Source organism: Gigantopelta aegis, chromosome 4, assembly GCF_016097555.1.
Source record: "Gigantopelta aegis isolate Gae_Host chromosome 4, Gae_host_genome, whole genome shotgun sequence".
Classification (NCBI taxonomy): Eukaryota; Metazoa; Mollusca; class Gastropoda; order Neomphalida; family Peltospiridae; genus Gigantopelta; species Gigantopelta aegis.
In genome coordinates, this window is record NC_054702.1 from 35,712,554 (window position 1) to 35,730,885 (window position 18,332).

General features: G+C 36.7%; 1 protein-coding gene across 8 annotated transcripts in view; it reads left to right on the plus strand.

Annotated features, from left to right (window-relative positions):
* The window catches only part of LOC121370475 (zonadhesin-like), a 109,901-nt gene that overhangs the window by 14,048 nt on the left and 77,521 nt on the right, over nt 1-18,332 (plus strand). For all 8 annotated transcript variants that reach the window (XM_041495725.1, XM_041495724.1, XM_041495731.1 and 5 more), the window contains exons 7-14: nt 786-836; nt 5,031-5,150; nt 5,632-5,751; nt 10,229-10,345; nt 11,593-11,712; nt 12,241-12,360; nt 14,519-14,635; nt 15,670-15,789. In XM_041495725.1, the coding sequence (XP_041351659.1) occupies nt 786-836; nt 5,031-5,150; nt 5,632-5,751; nt 10,229-10,345; nt 11,593-11,712; nt 12,241-12,360; nt 14,519-14,635; nt 15,670-15,789 (885 nt within the window). The remainder of the gene's footprint in view (nt 1-785; nt 837-5,030; nt 5,151-5,631; nt 5,752-10,228; nt 10,346-11,592; nt 11,713-12,240; nt 12,361-14,518; nt 14,636-15,669; nt 15,790-18,332) is intronic.

Sequence of the window (18,332 nt, forward strand, 5' to 3'; positions counted from 1 at the left end):
TATAGGTTACCACATTGGTACGAGAAACGAAATCCGGAAATAAATTTATCTAGTGGGCGCTGCTTAAATGCAGATTGCCGAAATTGCTTGCAATTGCACAAGTGCACACGAACATCAGTGCAATTTCGTACAGAAAACAAAGCGTGGAAGTAAATTCATCTAGTGGATACTGCTTAAACGTGGATGATTAGAATTGCTTGCTATTGCACAAATGCATGCAAAAATCAATGCAATTCCTTATGAGAAAATGAAATATGAAAGTCTGGAATGCATTGCCTGGTTTAAGTTCAGAAATGAAACTACCGTTACGTTGAAATTTTTGTCGAGAATGAAACTCCGTTCTCGACTTTTCTGAACGACCATTCTCGACTTGTTTAGATGCCTGAGATTCCTTGCTGCATTAGAGAAAATGTAGTGGGTTTCCTCTGATGACTACATGTCAGAATTACCATATGTACCAATTATACATAGCCGATCATTAATTAATCAATGTGCTCTAGTGGTGTCGTTAAACAAAACTAATTATTGTTAATTATTGTTCTTAAAAGATTTTATTTAGTCCCTGATTCAGTCGTTCATTAAACATTTACCTCCTTTTCCTAGCTACATGTATGTCGTGAGTTCAGTAAGACTCGATCGGACCTAAAGTGTGACATAAAAAATAAATATTGCCTATGGTTATCAATGCTTCAAACAAATTGCACCCCAGCCTCCGGTGGACAACTATATATTATTATACGTAATTATGTAATATAATTATATTTGTGTATGCTTTTTATTTGCAGGCCCTCCGACAACTACGCATGCAACGACTACATCAATAGCAGTGTCGTCATGTAAGTTGGTGTCTAAACATCTTCCTTAATTTGTCAACACATTATGTTTGGTTTGATAACATCAGCATCAAATCACATTATACATATATATATGTATAGATACATTTGGTGCAAGTTGTTTGTGTCTGTCTCGATGAAAAAGGTTTCAAAACTGTTTTCAAAGCATAACTATGCTGAAACCTTAGTGGTATAGGGGCATGTTAAAAAATACTCTCTCTTAGAGCATAACTAAAGTGTATATATTTGCAAAATAATTAAAATATTTTAGTTTTGCCATGTGCAGTTGTGCTGTTTTTCTAAGGCTTAAATGCCCAGCCAAGTGTAGAAATATAAAGAATAGAATAAGATTTCTGAAATGTTTTTGGAGCAGAACTAGAAATTGCAGAGCAAATAAATTAACCAAGTGTGTGCCATGTTTGTATTACAGACTTATATTTAAGAATTTGTTACCTACAGCAGTTTTGAAAATTGCTCACCTGTGGCAACTGGGAGCTTGCCTATAAGCAGGGTTGAAAATTAGCAGTCGCCCGGTCGCCCATGGCGACCTTTACTGGCTACGGGTGACTAAGAATTTTACAAAGGTAGTCTGTTGGACGACCATCGATTTTAGAGTGGTGAGTATGGTACTACCAGTTAAAAAAGAAATGCACTGAAACTGAATCGAATGACCAATGTGACAAAACACACCTCGTCTCTGCTACGAATAACAGGTCTGGCAGGAGACGATATTATAGAACATGTTCTATATTTTGACAGCGCCGGACTGACCAGATTCAGTTTTAGCTTCTATGATTTTGGTTTGGGGCTGTAAACAAATATGGCTCAAAACGTATTGCAGACACTTATTTAAAAAAAACAAAAGTCTTCGGCTTATTTTAATGGACTGGATACGCCATAATTATCTAGTAGACCTACTTTTTGACATTATTAAATGTTATGGTACAAATTAATCCTATTTAATTAGATTACTAATATTTTATTCTGGGACAAAATCAGAATTACCGGCCTCGGTGTCGTCATGGTTAGGCCATCGGTCTACAGGCTGGTAGGTACTGGGTTCGGATCCCAGTTGAGGCATGGGATTTTTAATCCAGATATCGACTACAAACCCTGAATGAGTGCTCCGCAAGGCTCAATGGGTAGGTCTAAACCACTTGCACTGACCAGTGATCCATAACTGGTTCAACAAAGGCCATGGTTTGTGCTATCCTGCCTGTGGGAAGCACAAATAAAAGATCCCTTGCTGCCTGTCATAAAAGAGTTGCTTATGTGGCGACAGCGGGTTTCCTCTAAAAAACCACAAAAAAAACTGTCAAAATATGTTTGACATCCAATAGCCGATGATACGATAAAAAATCGGTGTGCTCTAGTGGCGGCGTTAAATAAAACAAACTTTACTTTTAAATAAAAATTTATCTTGTAGTTTTAACTCACACTAACAATAAAATTTTCAATTACTATAGGGATTATTCCAAAAGTTAATTAATTGGCATGTAAATATAAAATTCATCATAAAACATATTAATTTATTAAATTGTAAACCCATACATTGTACCATCTGAAGAAAAAAAAATCAGTGTAAATAATAATATTTTTTTAAAATATAAAACTACATAGGTTAAATCTTTTCTGATACAAGTTTTTAGGCAATCGATGGAACATCCAAGGTAATCTGAATGATAAAACCATAATACGAGATCAGGGCCGTATCTCTGCACAGTGCAGAGTCAAATGGGTATTTGGCGAAATAGTGGCTGATTCCATCAAGCTTTATCTAGTGCCTTGTCTATAGGAGGACAGCCACTCCCAAGGAAATCCTTTACTGGAGAGTTCATCCCTTCTTGCATAACCATAAAGAGGACTGCCACTCCCAGACTAAAATACTAAAACATGCGCAGTTCTGCCGTTTAAGGCTTTAATTAGTCTCTTTGTACTGCATTATTGATAACTTCAGAGACAATGCAAGTGAAGCTGCATAAAGTGGCTATTCTAGCATTTTTCTTTACACCTGTATTAAAATTATATTTAATCTATATCATTAAATGGTAATTTGTAAAGAAACATTTTTATTTATAATGGATTTCTTTTTTCAAAACTTTTATTTGGGTTGGTATGGGTTTAAAACTTAAATAATACGAATTTTAACTTTATTCATTATAAAGTTACATGCCAATTCATTGTTTTTCTTTTGACGGAAATAGACTATATACATGGTTATTATTATACATTGTTGTTATTCAACAAAGCAAATTCTAGTTTTGATTTTCGCTGTGCAGTTAAATTGGAGGGCTAGTTGAATATGAGAAGGGCAGTAAGATTTTTCTTCAACTGGCCCTGCTGGCGACCATGGTTTTCATGTTACTTTTCAACCCTGTATAAGGTTATTTTGAACCTGTAACTTATGCAACAAATAAACACAAAATTAAAAACAAAATATTATCTCTTCAACAAATGGCATTCATGTTTATTAAGTGGCAAAAAACCCGACCTGCCATCAGTAAATCATCAAACCTACGGCTGTTCTTATTGCAGTTATGATAATTGCTGTAAGTGCCAACATTAAGTTTGAGCCCAGTGTATTGTTAATTGTTGTGTTCTGATTACCAAAAATAACAACACTTAGTAAGTCATGAGATAATCATTTGGACTAAGTTTGATTGAAACCTGCCTGGTGGACCTTGAAAAGAAGCAAAAAAATTTCTCTGTCAATCAGAGGTCAGGGCAGCTATCTTGATTTTAAATCTGCCCGAAAAATAACAAACTTTGTCAGGGCCATGAGAGGATCATTAGGAATACATATGGTTTAAATTTGCATGGTGGAACTTGAGTAAAAGTTAAAAATGTCTCAGTTATTCAGAGGCCAGGGCAGCCACCTTGGAATTTTTATTGGCCTAAAAAATAACAACACTTGGTCAGGTCTATAAGAGGATCTTTTGGACCAAGTTTGGTTGAATCCTGCTTGGTGGAACAGGAGAAAAAAGAAAACAAGAAGAAACAAACAAATGACTTTACACCACAGTGTGGATCTCCAGATAGTGGAGGAATATAACCTAAAAGAAGAAGAAGAAGAAGAAGAATATAGGACCAGGAGCTTTTTAGCATATTAGTTTAGTCAAGACTATCTCACATACATGGAACATGTCTATCAGACAGGTAAACTAATTTTGTAGCCTAAGTATCTGACAACATGTAGCACCTATTTTTTAGTTTTAACTGTTCATGTTTTTCACTTTAAAACCATTCTTGTTTTTTTAAAGAATGATACAAGATGCAAGATGGCTGCCACTGATGCAAGCTTGTAGGTAGATCGTCGCAAGCTTGCAGGAAGCTCGTCGCAAGCTTGCAGAAAACTTGTTGCAAGCTTGCGGGAAGCTCGTCACAAGCATGCGGGAAGCTCATAGCAAGCTTGCAGCAAGGTTGTAAAAAAGGTTCCAAATACTAGCTTAAACTGAACAAGCTTGCAGGAAGCTCATTGCAAGCTTGCGGGAAGCTCGTTGCAAGCATACGGGAAACTCGTACCAAGCATGCAGGTAGCTCATCGCAAGCTTGCAGGAAGCTTGTCGCAAGGTTGTAAAAAGGTTCCAAATACTAGCTTAAACTGAACAAGCTTGCGAGAAACTCATTGCAAGCGTGCGGGAAGCTCGTCGCAAGCTTGCGGGAAGCTCGTCGCAGGCTTGCGGAAAGCTTGTCGCAAGGTTGTAAAAAGGTTCCAAATACTAGCTCGAAACGCGGTAGTTACTACCGTGTAAAATATGCTTGTACAACCTTGTCGCAAGGTAGTTACCAGCTATTTATTAAGCTTGCAGTTTTTGTTTGGGGAGTGCTCTGAAATATGTGTATTGTTAATTGTTGTGTTCTGATTACCTGTAGTGGCTCTCCTGGGAGAACCATGCTACCCACCTACAGAATGTGCTGATCTCAATGCCGAGTGCTCTGAAATATGTGTATTGTTAATTGTTGTGTTCTGATTACCTGTAGTGGCTCTCCTGGGGGAACCGTGCTACCCACCTACAGAATGTGCTGATCTCAATGCCGAGTGCTCTGAAATATGTGTATTGTTAATTGTTGTGTTCTGATTACCTGTAGTGGCTCTCCTGGGAGAACCGTGCTACCCACCTACAGAATGTGCTGATCTCAATGCCAAGTGCTCTGAAATATGTGTATTGTTAATTGTTGTGTTCTGATTACCTGTAGTGGCTCTCCTGGGAGAACCGTGCTACCCACCTACAGAATGTGCTGATCTCAATGCTGAGTGCTCTGAAATATGTGTATGTCGGTCAGACCACTATCAAGACGGACTGAAGTGTCAACGAAGTAAGTTTGATTAAAAAATTATACAAGTAGCGATCCATATGTGGAACATGACATCCTTGCAGTTGTGTATAAATAATCAAGCCTGTAGGAACTTAATTGTTATCTGGTGGGAGGGTAGGGAGGGGTTAGTAATTGTCCCCTCACCTGAGAAACACATAATGTTCTGTTTGTCCCATCTTTAAAATTGCTGAAATGTGATGTCCAAAACATTAATATTTTGTCTTTCAGATACTAGGAAGTCGGGTATGGGTTACCAAATATAAAAATATTGCAAGCGAAAATGCTTCCCCCTCCCCACTTCAACTATAACTTGTGACAGCCGCATTTCAAACATTGTTCCTTTGGGTTTAGTAGCAAAACAGATGGGGATACTTGGAAAAGTAACAGAATACAATTTATAAAATGTGTTTACAGCATAATCTGAATACCATATTGCCATGTATGTATGTTCGCATCCAGTCTCACTGATGATTGTTTTCAGAAATAGATTTGGGAGATCCATGTTCGACGTCGGCTGCTTGCTTTGACACTAAAGCGGTATGCATTGAAAAATGTGTTTGTATCGGACACTACTACCAAGACGGCAACGAATGCAGACCAAGTATGTTTCATTCAAAGCACAACTATTATCCTGTTCAATTATTCTATTCAAGTTTTTTGCAAATGTTACGTTTATTTCCTATTCGATATTTGTTTTCTTTGCATTTACATGAAAACAAACCCAAACCCCGACAGGTTTTATATACAAATCATCATATAAAATGTTGACTTAATTCCACTTTTTAAAAATCTCTGTGTCTTTTGAATGCATGTTATTTCTCCTATAAATAACTAAGGTCATTTGCATATCAAAACATTGGGATCTGAGGCTACGTGAAGGCCATTATAGCTTGTTTCACTAAATCAAGGTTATTATTGTTTTGCAGTGTGTAACAGCATTGTCTAATCTTTCCGTTAAACATAGATGTAAACAAACAGAACATGTAACCCTTTTTTGTAGGTGCATTATATTTAATAAATTTAGCTAATGTATTATGTATTTTTATTTTATTATATCAATTATATATTAGCATACCATACCTAACCTAACACAACTGAGGTGTAGCACAGTAATAAACACAAATCACCTCACACACCGCAGGAATGTGCTTTCCAAATTTATAAATAAATTTAATGCAGGGCCCAACCCAGAAGACCGGGGTGGGGGGATAAAATGTCAAAGGCCACCAACATCAAATAATAATAAAAATGTTATTTAATTTGCCTCTAAATTGGGAACTCATACGTATATATATATATATATATATAGTATTTAGGGTGGTGCTAGGGGCTGGGGTTTGGGGGTGGGGTGTTACATTTGTAATGCGAAAAACCAAAGGGCTATTGTTTGGACTCGTATGGGTTCAACCACTTTTTCATCCCACAGACACAGCCCTGAATGTTCAAAATACGATAGCATTGCTTGGTCAATAACATCATTATTTCGATCTATGACTGCATGTGCTATTGTAGCAATGTGTAAACCACGTAAAATACAAGTTAGGTAGGGTATATAAATTCATTGAAAATGTATTAGTCGACATTCTTGTTATTGTTATTTGAGGAAAAATATGGGTAAATCGAAAAACACTTCAGTTGATGTAAAATCGTGTATTAAGAACATTTTCGATTATTTTGAAGATTAGTATCAGCGCGGTAGACCTAGGTATGCTTCTTATCGAATTGTCGATCGAGTTGCCGCTGCACTTAAAGTTTCGGTTTCAACAGTAAAAAGAACTGTGAAAAATCTAAGCTCTACGAATCCAAGCACAGAAATCACTGTTAAAAAACGCGACCGAAAACTCATCGATTTATTTGATAAAGATGTTATTAGATGACGAGTATACAGATTTTATAGAGACGGCGAATTACCTACATTACATAAGATTAACGTGGCTTTAAGGGAGGAATGTGGAATCAACATATCCATATCAACTTTACGAAGAACACTCCATGACCTCGATTTTAAATACCAACATATGTCTACAACTGGAAAAGTGATTTTTGAGGATGCCAATATATCAGACAGGAGACTGTCCTATCTCCATGAAATATCCAGTTTACGAGAACAAGGGTATTTAATAGTGTATCAAGATGAGACCTGAGTGAATGTCAACCACACAACATCCCACCACTAGACAGATATCCACCCGGGCACAAGTACCGCCAATCACCTGCCGAAATCAGACGCTGCTGATCGAGTTCCTAAACTCTGTTCGGTGACTGGGAAGGGAAAAAGACTTATTATTTGTCATGCTGGCTGTGATAAATATGGATTGATAGATGGCTGTGAATTGATCTTTGAGGCTAAAAAAACAGACGGAGACTATCATGGTGAGATGAATCATGAAAATTTCATCAAATGGTTTGAAGAACAACTTATGCCTTCTCTTCCAGAACCTTCTGTTATCATCATGGATAACGCAAGCTACCACAACAAATTAACTGAGATTACACGATGTCCTGCACTAAACGCTAAAAAGGAAGAAATTCAGTCGTGGCTACGAAACAAAAATATACCTTTTGAGAGTAACATGACAAAGCCAGTTCTTTATGAACTTGTGAAAAGTAACAAATGTGCAAAGCAATTTGTTACTGATGATATTGCTGAACGCCATGGGCACTTGTGTCTCAGACTGCCGCCAAGACATTCTGAACTCAATCCGATAGAACTGATCTGGAGTCAAAGGGCACATAGCTCGTCATAATGATGGTAAAATGACCACAGTACGGAGAGAACTTGCACATGCATTGAACTCTGTCACACCTACACACTTCTCTGACGCAGTTAAACATGTAATAAAGATCGAAGAAGATTTTAGAAAACAAAATAGTTTTATAAGAAATAAAATACCCCATGTGATAGTCCCCCTTAACGAAGATAGTGATGAAGAAATGAGTTCGTCGACTGATTAAGTTATTTCTCCATACCCATCAGGAGTATTACTTTAATGTATGCATGAACTCTTTAACACCAAAAACAATTTATTTCCATATCATTCACTATCAAACAACCTAACAACCTATAAACTAATCGACTAGAAATGCATATAGACTACACATACATACGAGAGAAATGTTTATTTAATGACAAACTCAACGCATTTGATATACGTTTATGTGGCGTCAGACAAAACGGTTAAGGAGCATTATGGCAGTGAGAAAGAAACTCGCTACCACCACATGGGCCACTGTTTCCGATAAGCAATTTTGATCAGCATAAAGGGACGTTTTATATGCACCATCCCATAGACAGGATAGCACATACCACAGCCTTTATACATCAGTTGTGGTGCACAGGCTGGAACTAGACACAACCGAATGGGTCCACCATGTGGGATCGATCAGTCGACCTACCATGAGCGAACGCTTTACCTCTGAGCTACGTCCCGCTCCATATACAAAAGAAGCCTTAAGTGGGGTTGGGGTTGTGCAGAGGGTCACACCTCCACCAATCGCATGCATACCATATTCTTCTCTCTCTCTCCCTATAACCATATAACCATAGATTAAAATATGTTGAGTGCGTCGTTACATAAATGACATCTCTCTCTCTCTCTCTCTCTCTCTCTCTCTCTCTCTCTCTCTCTCTCTCTCTCTCTCTCTCTCTCTCTCTCTCTCTCTCTGTCTGTCTCTCCCTTCAGTGCGCGCGCTTGTGTATTCCACAATATAATTATAATATTTGATACATATTTTTTTTTCAAACTGAGGTTTTGTCACTTGAACTCCCCACCTGAATCCGCGCCTGCTTCATGTTTACAGATATTTTCTTAAATATAGGTCATACTATGATTTGTGCGGATAGGACGATAGAACCGAACATTAGTTTGAAACGCACTATAGAATGATGCTTTTGATATGCAAATGACCTTAGTTATTTATAGGAGAAATAACGTGCATTCAAAAGACACAGATTTTTAAAAAGTGGAATTAAGTCAACTTCGTGCATTTTATATGATGATTTGTATATAAAACCTGTCGGGGTTTGGGTTTGTTTTCATGTAAATGCAAAGAAAACAAATATCGAATAGGAAATAAATGTAACATTTGCGAAAAACTTTGGTCTAAATAATTGAACAGGATAATAGTATGATAATTTCTCTGTAATACGCCCTTTTTTTTCTCATCAGTAGTGTATAGAGCAGAGCTATCCCATGAAAGAAAGTTGTGAATGTGATTTCTACTTTCCATGGCCCGGGTTGTGGCATGATTGTGCTTAATACATGATGTCATATTAATGCACGCTGATGATGTGAGGTCATCTTTTATCAGTTTTAGATTGGTATTTTGTGATTAAAACCTTCATTATAAAAGCTGTCTTATTAATTTGGGTGTTAAATTACTCTTCTTACACATCCGTTGGTGAGAACATATCCATATCATTCGTTAACACATACTTGTTAACATATGTACATATGTTAACGATTTCAAGACATATGACTGGCTGTTCCTAGATGATGACCAGGTCACCAAAGCCATACATCCAATGAAAAAAACAGCACAATCGAAATCGATTACACTGACATATAGTTAACCTGACAATCATAAGTTAGCTACAGTCACAAGGGCTGTAAATAACTATGAGTCGAAAAAGATGTTAAAATTTGCTTAAAGCCTGTTTTTCAAGGATATATATGTAAGAAATAGAATACTACATTTGTGTCTGTTAGCTACCAGTCATCTTATAACTCGTTGTTTAAAAACATATCCAACTGGGTGCCAGGTCGAAATTTCCACCACCTCTGGTGTACTTTTTCTATCCCACCTGACTCTTTCTCTATGTAATATGCCCCCCCCCCCCCCCCGAAATTGTTAACAGAATAAAATGTAATATAATTATATATTCAAAAAATTAAGACCTTTTCACAGATGAATAGGGTATACAGTAATAGCAATTACTATTATTATTTAATTATATTAAATTAACTTTGTTATTATTGTTTTAAAATCTTTCTTGATTATTACAAAATAGGGGGAATATCAATAATTTTTAAAGTCTGTTTGGATACCATATGTTGTTATTTGACCAATTCTTCCAGAACTATCTTTGGGAGAGGCTTGTAACAAGCCCATTGAATGCAAGGACAATGCAGACTGCTCTGAAATTTGTGTGTGTCAGCTAGATTACTATCAAGATGGTGATATATGCAAACGAAGTAAGTTTTCATTCAAAACATAGCTACAAGGTTTCTTCTCTCTCTGCAATCTCTGTCCTGCTATATCATCATATTCACATATTGTTTTATTTATACTTACATGTACATTATGCTATCCTGTGATGCATACAGAAAATATAATAAAAATAAAAAAGAACATTACTGCCCTTCCTAGGTGGATCTGGGTTGGAAATGTTTTGGAATTTGACCCTGTATTTTATACACTGACACAATTTGAACAGCAGTTCACTTACTATATGATCGTTCTATCTAAAAATTACAATGTCAATGTCATCATTCCATTAATTGTAAGGATTTTAAGGTTCATCATTTTACCTTTGATGTATACATGTTAATACCCTTCTCTGTATAGCCCTATATGGTAAAGCATTCGCTTGATGTGTACTCGGTCTAAGATCGATGTCCGTCAATGGACCCATTGTGTTATTTCTCCAGTCATTGCACCACCACTGGTATATCAAAGGCTGTGGTGTGTGCTATATATCCTTCCCTGTGGGATGCAAAAGTAAAGTTTGTTTTATTTAACGATACCACTAGAGCACATTGATTTTTTATCTTATCATCGGCTATTGGACGTCAAACATATGGTCATTCTGACACTGTTTTATAGAGGAAACCTGCTATTGCCACATAGGCTACTCTTTTACAACAGGCAGCAAGGGATCTTTTATTTGTGCTTCCCACAGGCAGGATAGCACAAACCATGGCCTTTGTTGAACCAGTTATGGATCACTGGTCGGTGCAAGTGGTTTACACCTACCCATTGAGCCTTGTGGAGCACTCACTCAGGGTTTGGAGTCGGTATCTGGATTAAAAATCCCATGCCTCGACTGGGATCCGAACCCAGTACCTACCAGCCTGTAGACCGATGGCCTAACCACTACACCAACAACGCCGGTCCCTGTGGGATGCATGCATGGTGCTAGCTATAAAAGATCCCTTGCTAAGACTATTTGTCAAAATTAGCAAATGTTTGACATCCAATAGCTGATATGATAAATATCTCAATGTGCTCTAGTTATGTCATTGTTAAACAAAACAAACTCCATTTTTTCTGTAATTTTTTTTTTTTTTTTTTTAAATTTAAAGTTTTATAAGCATGGGTCCAGATTCTCAAGATGCTTTTTAAACTATTTTCAAATCATTAGTGAAAAAGTGGACAGAGAAAAGTTCATTACATTATATTTATGCATAATGTTTTGTTTTTTTACTATAATTGCTTCCAGGAATAGCTTTGGGACATAAATGCAGACCACCTGCCGAGTGTTTGGACCCTAATGCAGATTGTAATAAAAAGTGTGTGTGTAAGTTCGACTTTTACGAAGATGGAAACGTGTGTGAAAAAAGTAAGTGTAACAAAAATAACACAGCAATGCTTTGTCCACACCTACTGTTTAACGCCAACTCGACTTTCGTGTCGGCAGTAGTCTACAAATGTGCACCTGCACACACACCAACCAGTGCAACAGTCAAATCAGGGCAAAACTGGAGATTATAGACTCAACTGTTGCGTCTTTGCCCGGTATACACCTGTCGATTAACGTCGACGCGACTGTAGAGTTGGTGTTAATCGGTAGGTGTGCACCCAGCTCTAATATAATGCAGCTTTGTTAACAATGGGCATTATAGTTTTAAAACATTGCCTCGTAACTCATATCTCATACTGCTGATAATTGTTAATATATCTTAAATATTTATTAAATTAATTGTAATTTCTACCATGAATAGCTTGATGAAGCAGAGATTTTCAAACAGAACGGAAGGTAATTTTAAAAAGAATGTTTCAACAAAAGCAAATGCAAACAAATTTAGAATTAAGTTATACATGAAAGTTCTTGGCCAGTACTACATGGTTATTAGATTATTGCTTGTAGAAATACTTTTGGGAGATCCGTGTTCCTTACATGAATCATGCAAAGGCTTCAACGTTACCTGCAATGAAAGGTGTCAGTGTCAGAAAGAATTCTACCAAGATGGCAACTTATGTAGACGAAGTAAGTTTAATTCAAAGCATAACTATCTTCCATCCTCCATGACTGTCTGTATGTGTGTCTATCTATCTCTGCGTCTATCTACATGTATCTGTGTATTTAAAATTGTCAGACTGCTTGCCTGTCCTGTTTTAACCATAAGTGAACTTTTTTTTCATCAGACTAGTATTTGTTGGTCTTTCAGTCTTATAAACTTAAGATAGTTCGATCATCCTGAAAATAATTTGATCAATACTTTTGTAAAATTACTTGATCAATATTTTTGTAAAATTACTTGATCAATATTTTTTGGGGTAAAATACTTTTAATTCCTTGCTGGAAATATTATTTTATGCATATCAGTGTTCCAGTTTAGACGGCCCTTTGTTTGAGAAGCTGTCCTGGTGTGCTATAAAGTGGTGCTTCTCTTATAGATGGAGTTGGAACCAAATACCATGACCAAGCTCAGCACAGGTGGATCCAGGCGTATATATATATATATATATATATATATATATATAGGGCCAGGGGACCCGTTCCCACCCACCCCCTAAAAAAAATATTCAAGTGCCATTTTTTTATACCACTATTACATTTGTCAGCAGAGCTTTTCTAATTCAAATTTTGTCCATCCGCCTGTCCATCTGTTCGTCCATCAACTTATCCAGTGGATTAGTCTAACTTTTACAGTTTTGATTGAATTGTTCTGAAACTTTGTATAGTGCATCTCTGGGACACCTTCCACAAACTAATAGAGAGACATTTTACAAACTTTTATTTTTTATTAAATGCAGGGCTGGACGTAACCCAGTGGTAAAGCACTCTCCTGTTGTATGGTTGGTCTAGGATTGATCCCCATAGGGGGTTAAAGAGGGAAGTGGGCTATTTCTCATTCCAGCCAGTGCATGCACCTTGACTAGCATATAAAAGTCTGTGGTATGTGATATCCTGTCTGTGTGATGGTGCATATAAAAGATCCCTTACTACTAATGGATAAATGTAGTGGGTTTCCTCTCTAAGACTATATGTCAAAATTACCAAATGTTTGACATCCAATAGACCATGATAAATAAATCAATGAGCTCTAGTGGTGTTGTTAAACAAAGTAAACTTTTTAAAAACGTTTTATTAAATGTTTTTAAAATTTACATTGAAAATTTGAAATTGTAATTTTCTCCTAGAGTTTTGGTCAGATAGTTCTGAAACTTGGTACTATTGTTCTCTGGGGCAGTTTTTACATATTTATAGAGATATATTTTGTGAATTTTTTATTAAATTTAAACCTTTTTTTTTTCTTCTTTTTTTTTCACTGGGATGTCCTTTTGAATAGTTGGTCCATGTGCCCATTTCTTGTTAGTCACCCCTCCCCCAATAAATATTTCCTGGATCCACCCCTGCAAACCACCTGTTAGTGAGTAATGGCTGCATGCATACTCTCATGACTGTCATATATCTTCTTTTGGAATCATTCTTGTATAGAGATACTGTATAGAATATGTTAATGGTAGATTCATAATCTTAATGTATGTTACAAGTTTCAATTATAGACTTTAAAACTGTTTTGCTGTATTGCTCACGAGTAGATTAATACATACATGTATTATCATCATTTTTCTTGGTAAAAAAGACCTTTTTGTTTGAGGTTGAAGAACCTTTATGTATATTGGTAACATTTTTGCGGATTTACTTGAGATTCTCAGTCCTATTTTTCAGATGAAAACACTACTAGTACATGTATTTGATTGACACTCAATATGTAACTGATCTCGCAAAATATGCAATTCTTGTTTTTGTTTTCTTTATTTTTTTTACATTAAAATCTGTTTTTTTTTTAATGTTAAACAATGTTAGGCAATGTTACTTGAATATCTATGTTATTATATATGTTATGTTAAATTCCACATTTTTCAATAAATGAAAAATGAAAACATTTTAAAGGACTAATATTGTCTTCATAATTAAACAAAATATATGTAATAGTGATTTAAAAAATAAAAAATTATGCTGTATATAAACAGTCGTGCATTCAGTCAGGGGTATTATCATTAAGTGGGGTGGGGGAGAAGGAATGAAGCTTTGTTATTAGATTTACTGTGTTTTCGTGAAAACCTTTTTTACAATTGGACATTATTTTGTGTATTTGTGTATCTATAATTGCAGTTTGTTTGATATTGTATTCCAGAAGTAGGTGTCGGAGAGCTCTGTTATACGCCTGCTATGTGCGAGCCTAATGCAATATGTACAGGGCAGTGCTCATGTAAACCAGACTACTATGAATTGGACACCAAATGCATAAAAAGTAAATTGTTTATAAAGGTTTTTTTTCTTTGTAGCACGTCCTCTGTATATTTATGTCTGGTTCATATACATCTTTTCCTTTATTTCCACATCTCTGTCTGTCTGTCAGTCTTCCTGCCTGCCTGCCTGCCTGCCTGCCTGGCCTGCCTGCCTGCCTCCCTCTCTGTGTGTGTGTGTGTCTCTCTCTCGCTCGCTGTCTGTCTGTCTGTCTGTCTGTCTGTCTCTCTCTCTCTCTCTCTCTCTCTCTCTCTCTCTCTCTCTCTCTCTCTCTCTCTCTCTCTCTCTCTCTCTCTCTCTCTCTCTCAGTTATGCCCAGTATTTATGAATCTCTATGTGAATTTGTTTATCAGAAATAGGTATGGGAGCGTCTTGTACCTCAAAGGAAATGTGCTTTGGTGCTAATTCTGATTGTGTCTCTGTCTCTGTCTCTCTCTCTCTGTCTCTCTCTCTCTCTCTTTCTCATTCTTGGTGCTTTTGTTTTGTGTTTATCATTTATATATCTACATTACCTAAAAAGAACACTGACAACTCCTATGCCCACTTCACATCCAACCCCTTAGACTCCTTTTACACAAACTTCATGTGGATGATACAGTTAATAAGAAATAAAAATAATTATGGTACTGAAATAAACATTAATTAAATTAATTTGTTTTGTATGTGATAAATACATGAAAAATGTTTGAATTTGAAAATAAGTATAGATTAATTAAGAAAAAAGTAATATACAGCAAATTCCATGTCAGAAACAGGCAGTATTTAACAGCTGTCAATGAATATGACATGACCCCTTCAGAGGGCACACAGAATGCATAAAATCATGGTCCAATTAAATGTCCTTTACAAAACAAAAAAACAACATCCCCCCTCCCTCTGTGAAAATATAAAAGAAACCCCCACCCAAAACAAGCACACAAACCCTAAGAGTTACAGGGGCCACCTTCCTTTTTGGACGTACATGTATAGTCTGAAATATAGGGAATAGATTATTCAAGTTCTTGCCCATTATTGGGACATTATTTGACCTGTTTTCAGATATACCTTTAGGGGATCCGTGTAACCCTCCTGCTCAGTGCCTTGATCCTAATGCCAATTGCTCGGAAATATGCGCGTGTAAGGTGTACTTCTATCAAGACGACGATGTATGCAGACGAAGTAAGTTTTATATGAAGAATATAATAATTTTAAAGTTTCTGCTCTACTCACTCACTTTATCAATAAAAATACATAATAAAATATATAATATACAGTATAATCCCATTTGCTCGAACCTCGTTGGTGCTCGAGAAAGTGTTTGACCCATCAGGTAGTTCGACCCAACCATTCGGTGAACAACTTGTAAGTATAACTCGGGACTTCGTTTTTGGTTCGAGCGTTGCAGTGTATTCGATTCTTAAGAGTTTCGACCCAACAAAATTCTACTGTATTTAGGAGATAAGCATATTGAGTTTTTAGATTTATGGGTGTTATTGTCTATTTGATCCCGCAAATGTAATTTTTGACCAAAGATAAATCTAAAAACTCTATATGGTTATGCCCATTGTAAACTGAATCGTTTCTCTACGGGACTAACTATATTTGGTATTTCTTGAAAAAAATACCTGACTACAATATAACTGTAGACCCTTGAATCGGCAACTTCGCCTGTTCCAATTGCTAATGACGTCACTTTCTAATGACGTCATTTGCTTTCTGGGTTTTATTTTCATTTGATCCTGGAAAAAGAAGATAATTAACCAATCACAATACAGAACACACTTACAAATACAAGTAATACTGGTAAAATAATTTTAAAATGCAAAAAAGATATGATTGTTGTGCTTCAATGTTTCTAAGCTTATAAATGACCAGAATGCCTTGTCTATTTAAATTTTTTAATTAGATTTAATATTATTCTGAGTGTAAAATATAGGTCAAAAGAGGTAACTATGATTGCCATGATCACCCGAAATACATGATACTTTCTGCATTCAAAAGGAAAGTAAAACATATTTGATATGGTTAGCGTGATCGAGTCATCCAACTGTGTAACTGGCAGACCTTGAAATTCGCGAATTTCAAATGCCTCCTGTATTTTGGTCACTTTGTATTGAAGCATTTATTTCTTGCTGTACTGTTTCAGAAGACCCATGGCTACTTAATGTTGTAATACAGATTCATCAGACTACCCAGTACTAGTAGCTAGGTGGTCTTTGATGGCCATTTAATTGATCATGACTGACATTACAAAAATGTAAATTACTTCGCCACCAAAGCTTTCTTCTGATAGTCTGTGAATTTGTTATGTTAACATGATGTTAGCTTACGGTCATCTGGGCCCATGCTTATAAAACTTAAAGTCTAGACTTTAATAAAGTCCAGACTTTAACGTAATGCTATTTGAATGGCATTGCCATGACGTTTAAGTCTGGACTTTATTAAAGTCTAGACTTTAAGGTTTATAAGCACAGGGCCTGATGTGATGCAATAAATGCTTTGATGCAATAGTGTTGAAAATGCAGGTATTTAAAATTAAAAAAGTGGCTAAAATGTTATAATGTAACATCATTCACCATGGTGGATGTGGGTCCAGGAATGCCCACTCTGTAGATTTGTAGATGACCTCTTGTGTATTGCCATATATGGTGATCTTAGTGTAAACATACTTGTGTTCTGTTCTGTTGGTACAAAATAGTAAATTACTACTTGATACATCATATGATATCTCAAGCTGGCCTTGCTGGTGTAGTGGTTGAGATGTTGGGTTCAGTGCTGGTATAGGTAACAGGCTCTGGGTTTGTTTCTCAGTACCAGCTGCCACCCATAATGGGATGAAATCTAGCTCAGCCTGTAGAAAAAGAAATGTTTTATTTAACGACGCACTCAACACATTTTATTTACGGTTATATGGCGTCAGACATATGATTAAGGACCACACAGATTTTGAGAGGAAACCCGCTGTCGCCACTACATGGGCTACTCTTTCCGATTAGCAGCAAGGGATCTTTTATTTGCACTTTCCACAGGCAGGATAACAAATCATGGCCTTTGTTGAACCAGTTATGGATTACTTGTCGGTGCAAGTGGTTTACACCTACCCACTGAGCCATGCAGAGCACTCGCTCAGGGTTTGGAGTCAGTATCTGGATTAAAAATCACATGCCTCGACTGGGATCCGAACTCAGTATCTACCAGCCTGTAGACCGATGGCCTAACCACGACGCCACCGAGGCCGGTTCAGCCTGTAGAGTTCTCACCTGGAGTGCTTGGGTCATAGGATCAAATGGCCTCAATAAACCCATTTTGTCATTGGGAAACAGCCCTTAAGAGAACTGCCATGGTCTCGGTGGCACAGTGGTTAAGCCATCAGACTACAAGCCGGTAGGTACAGGGTTCGCAGCTCAGTACCGACTCCAACCCAGGGTGAGTTCTTAATTAACGGCTTAATGGGTAGGTGTAAGGCCAATTGCTATACCTTCTCTCTCACTAACCACTAACCAACTAAGAACTAACCCACTATCCTGGACAAACAGCCCAGAAAGCTGAGGTGTGTGCCCAGGACAGCGTGCTTGAACCTTAATTGGATATAAGCATGAAAATAAGTTGAAGTGAAATTGTTTGAGATCATTTCATTCATCTATTTTAACTTATCTGTTATAATCAATATTGTATGTGTTGGACACATGCATGCAACACTGCTCAATATTGATGCATTACTA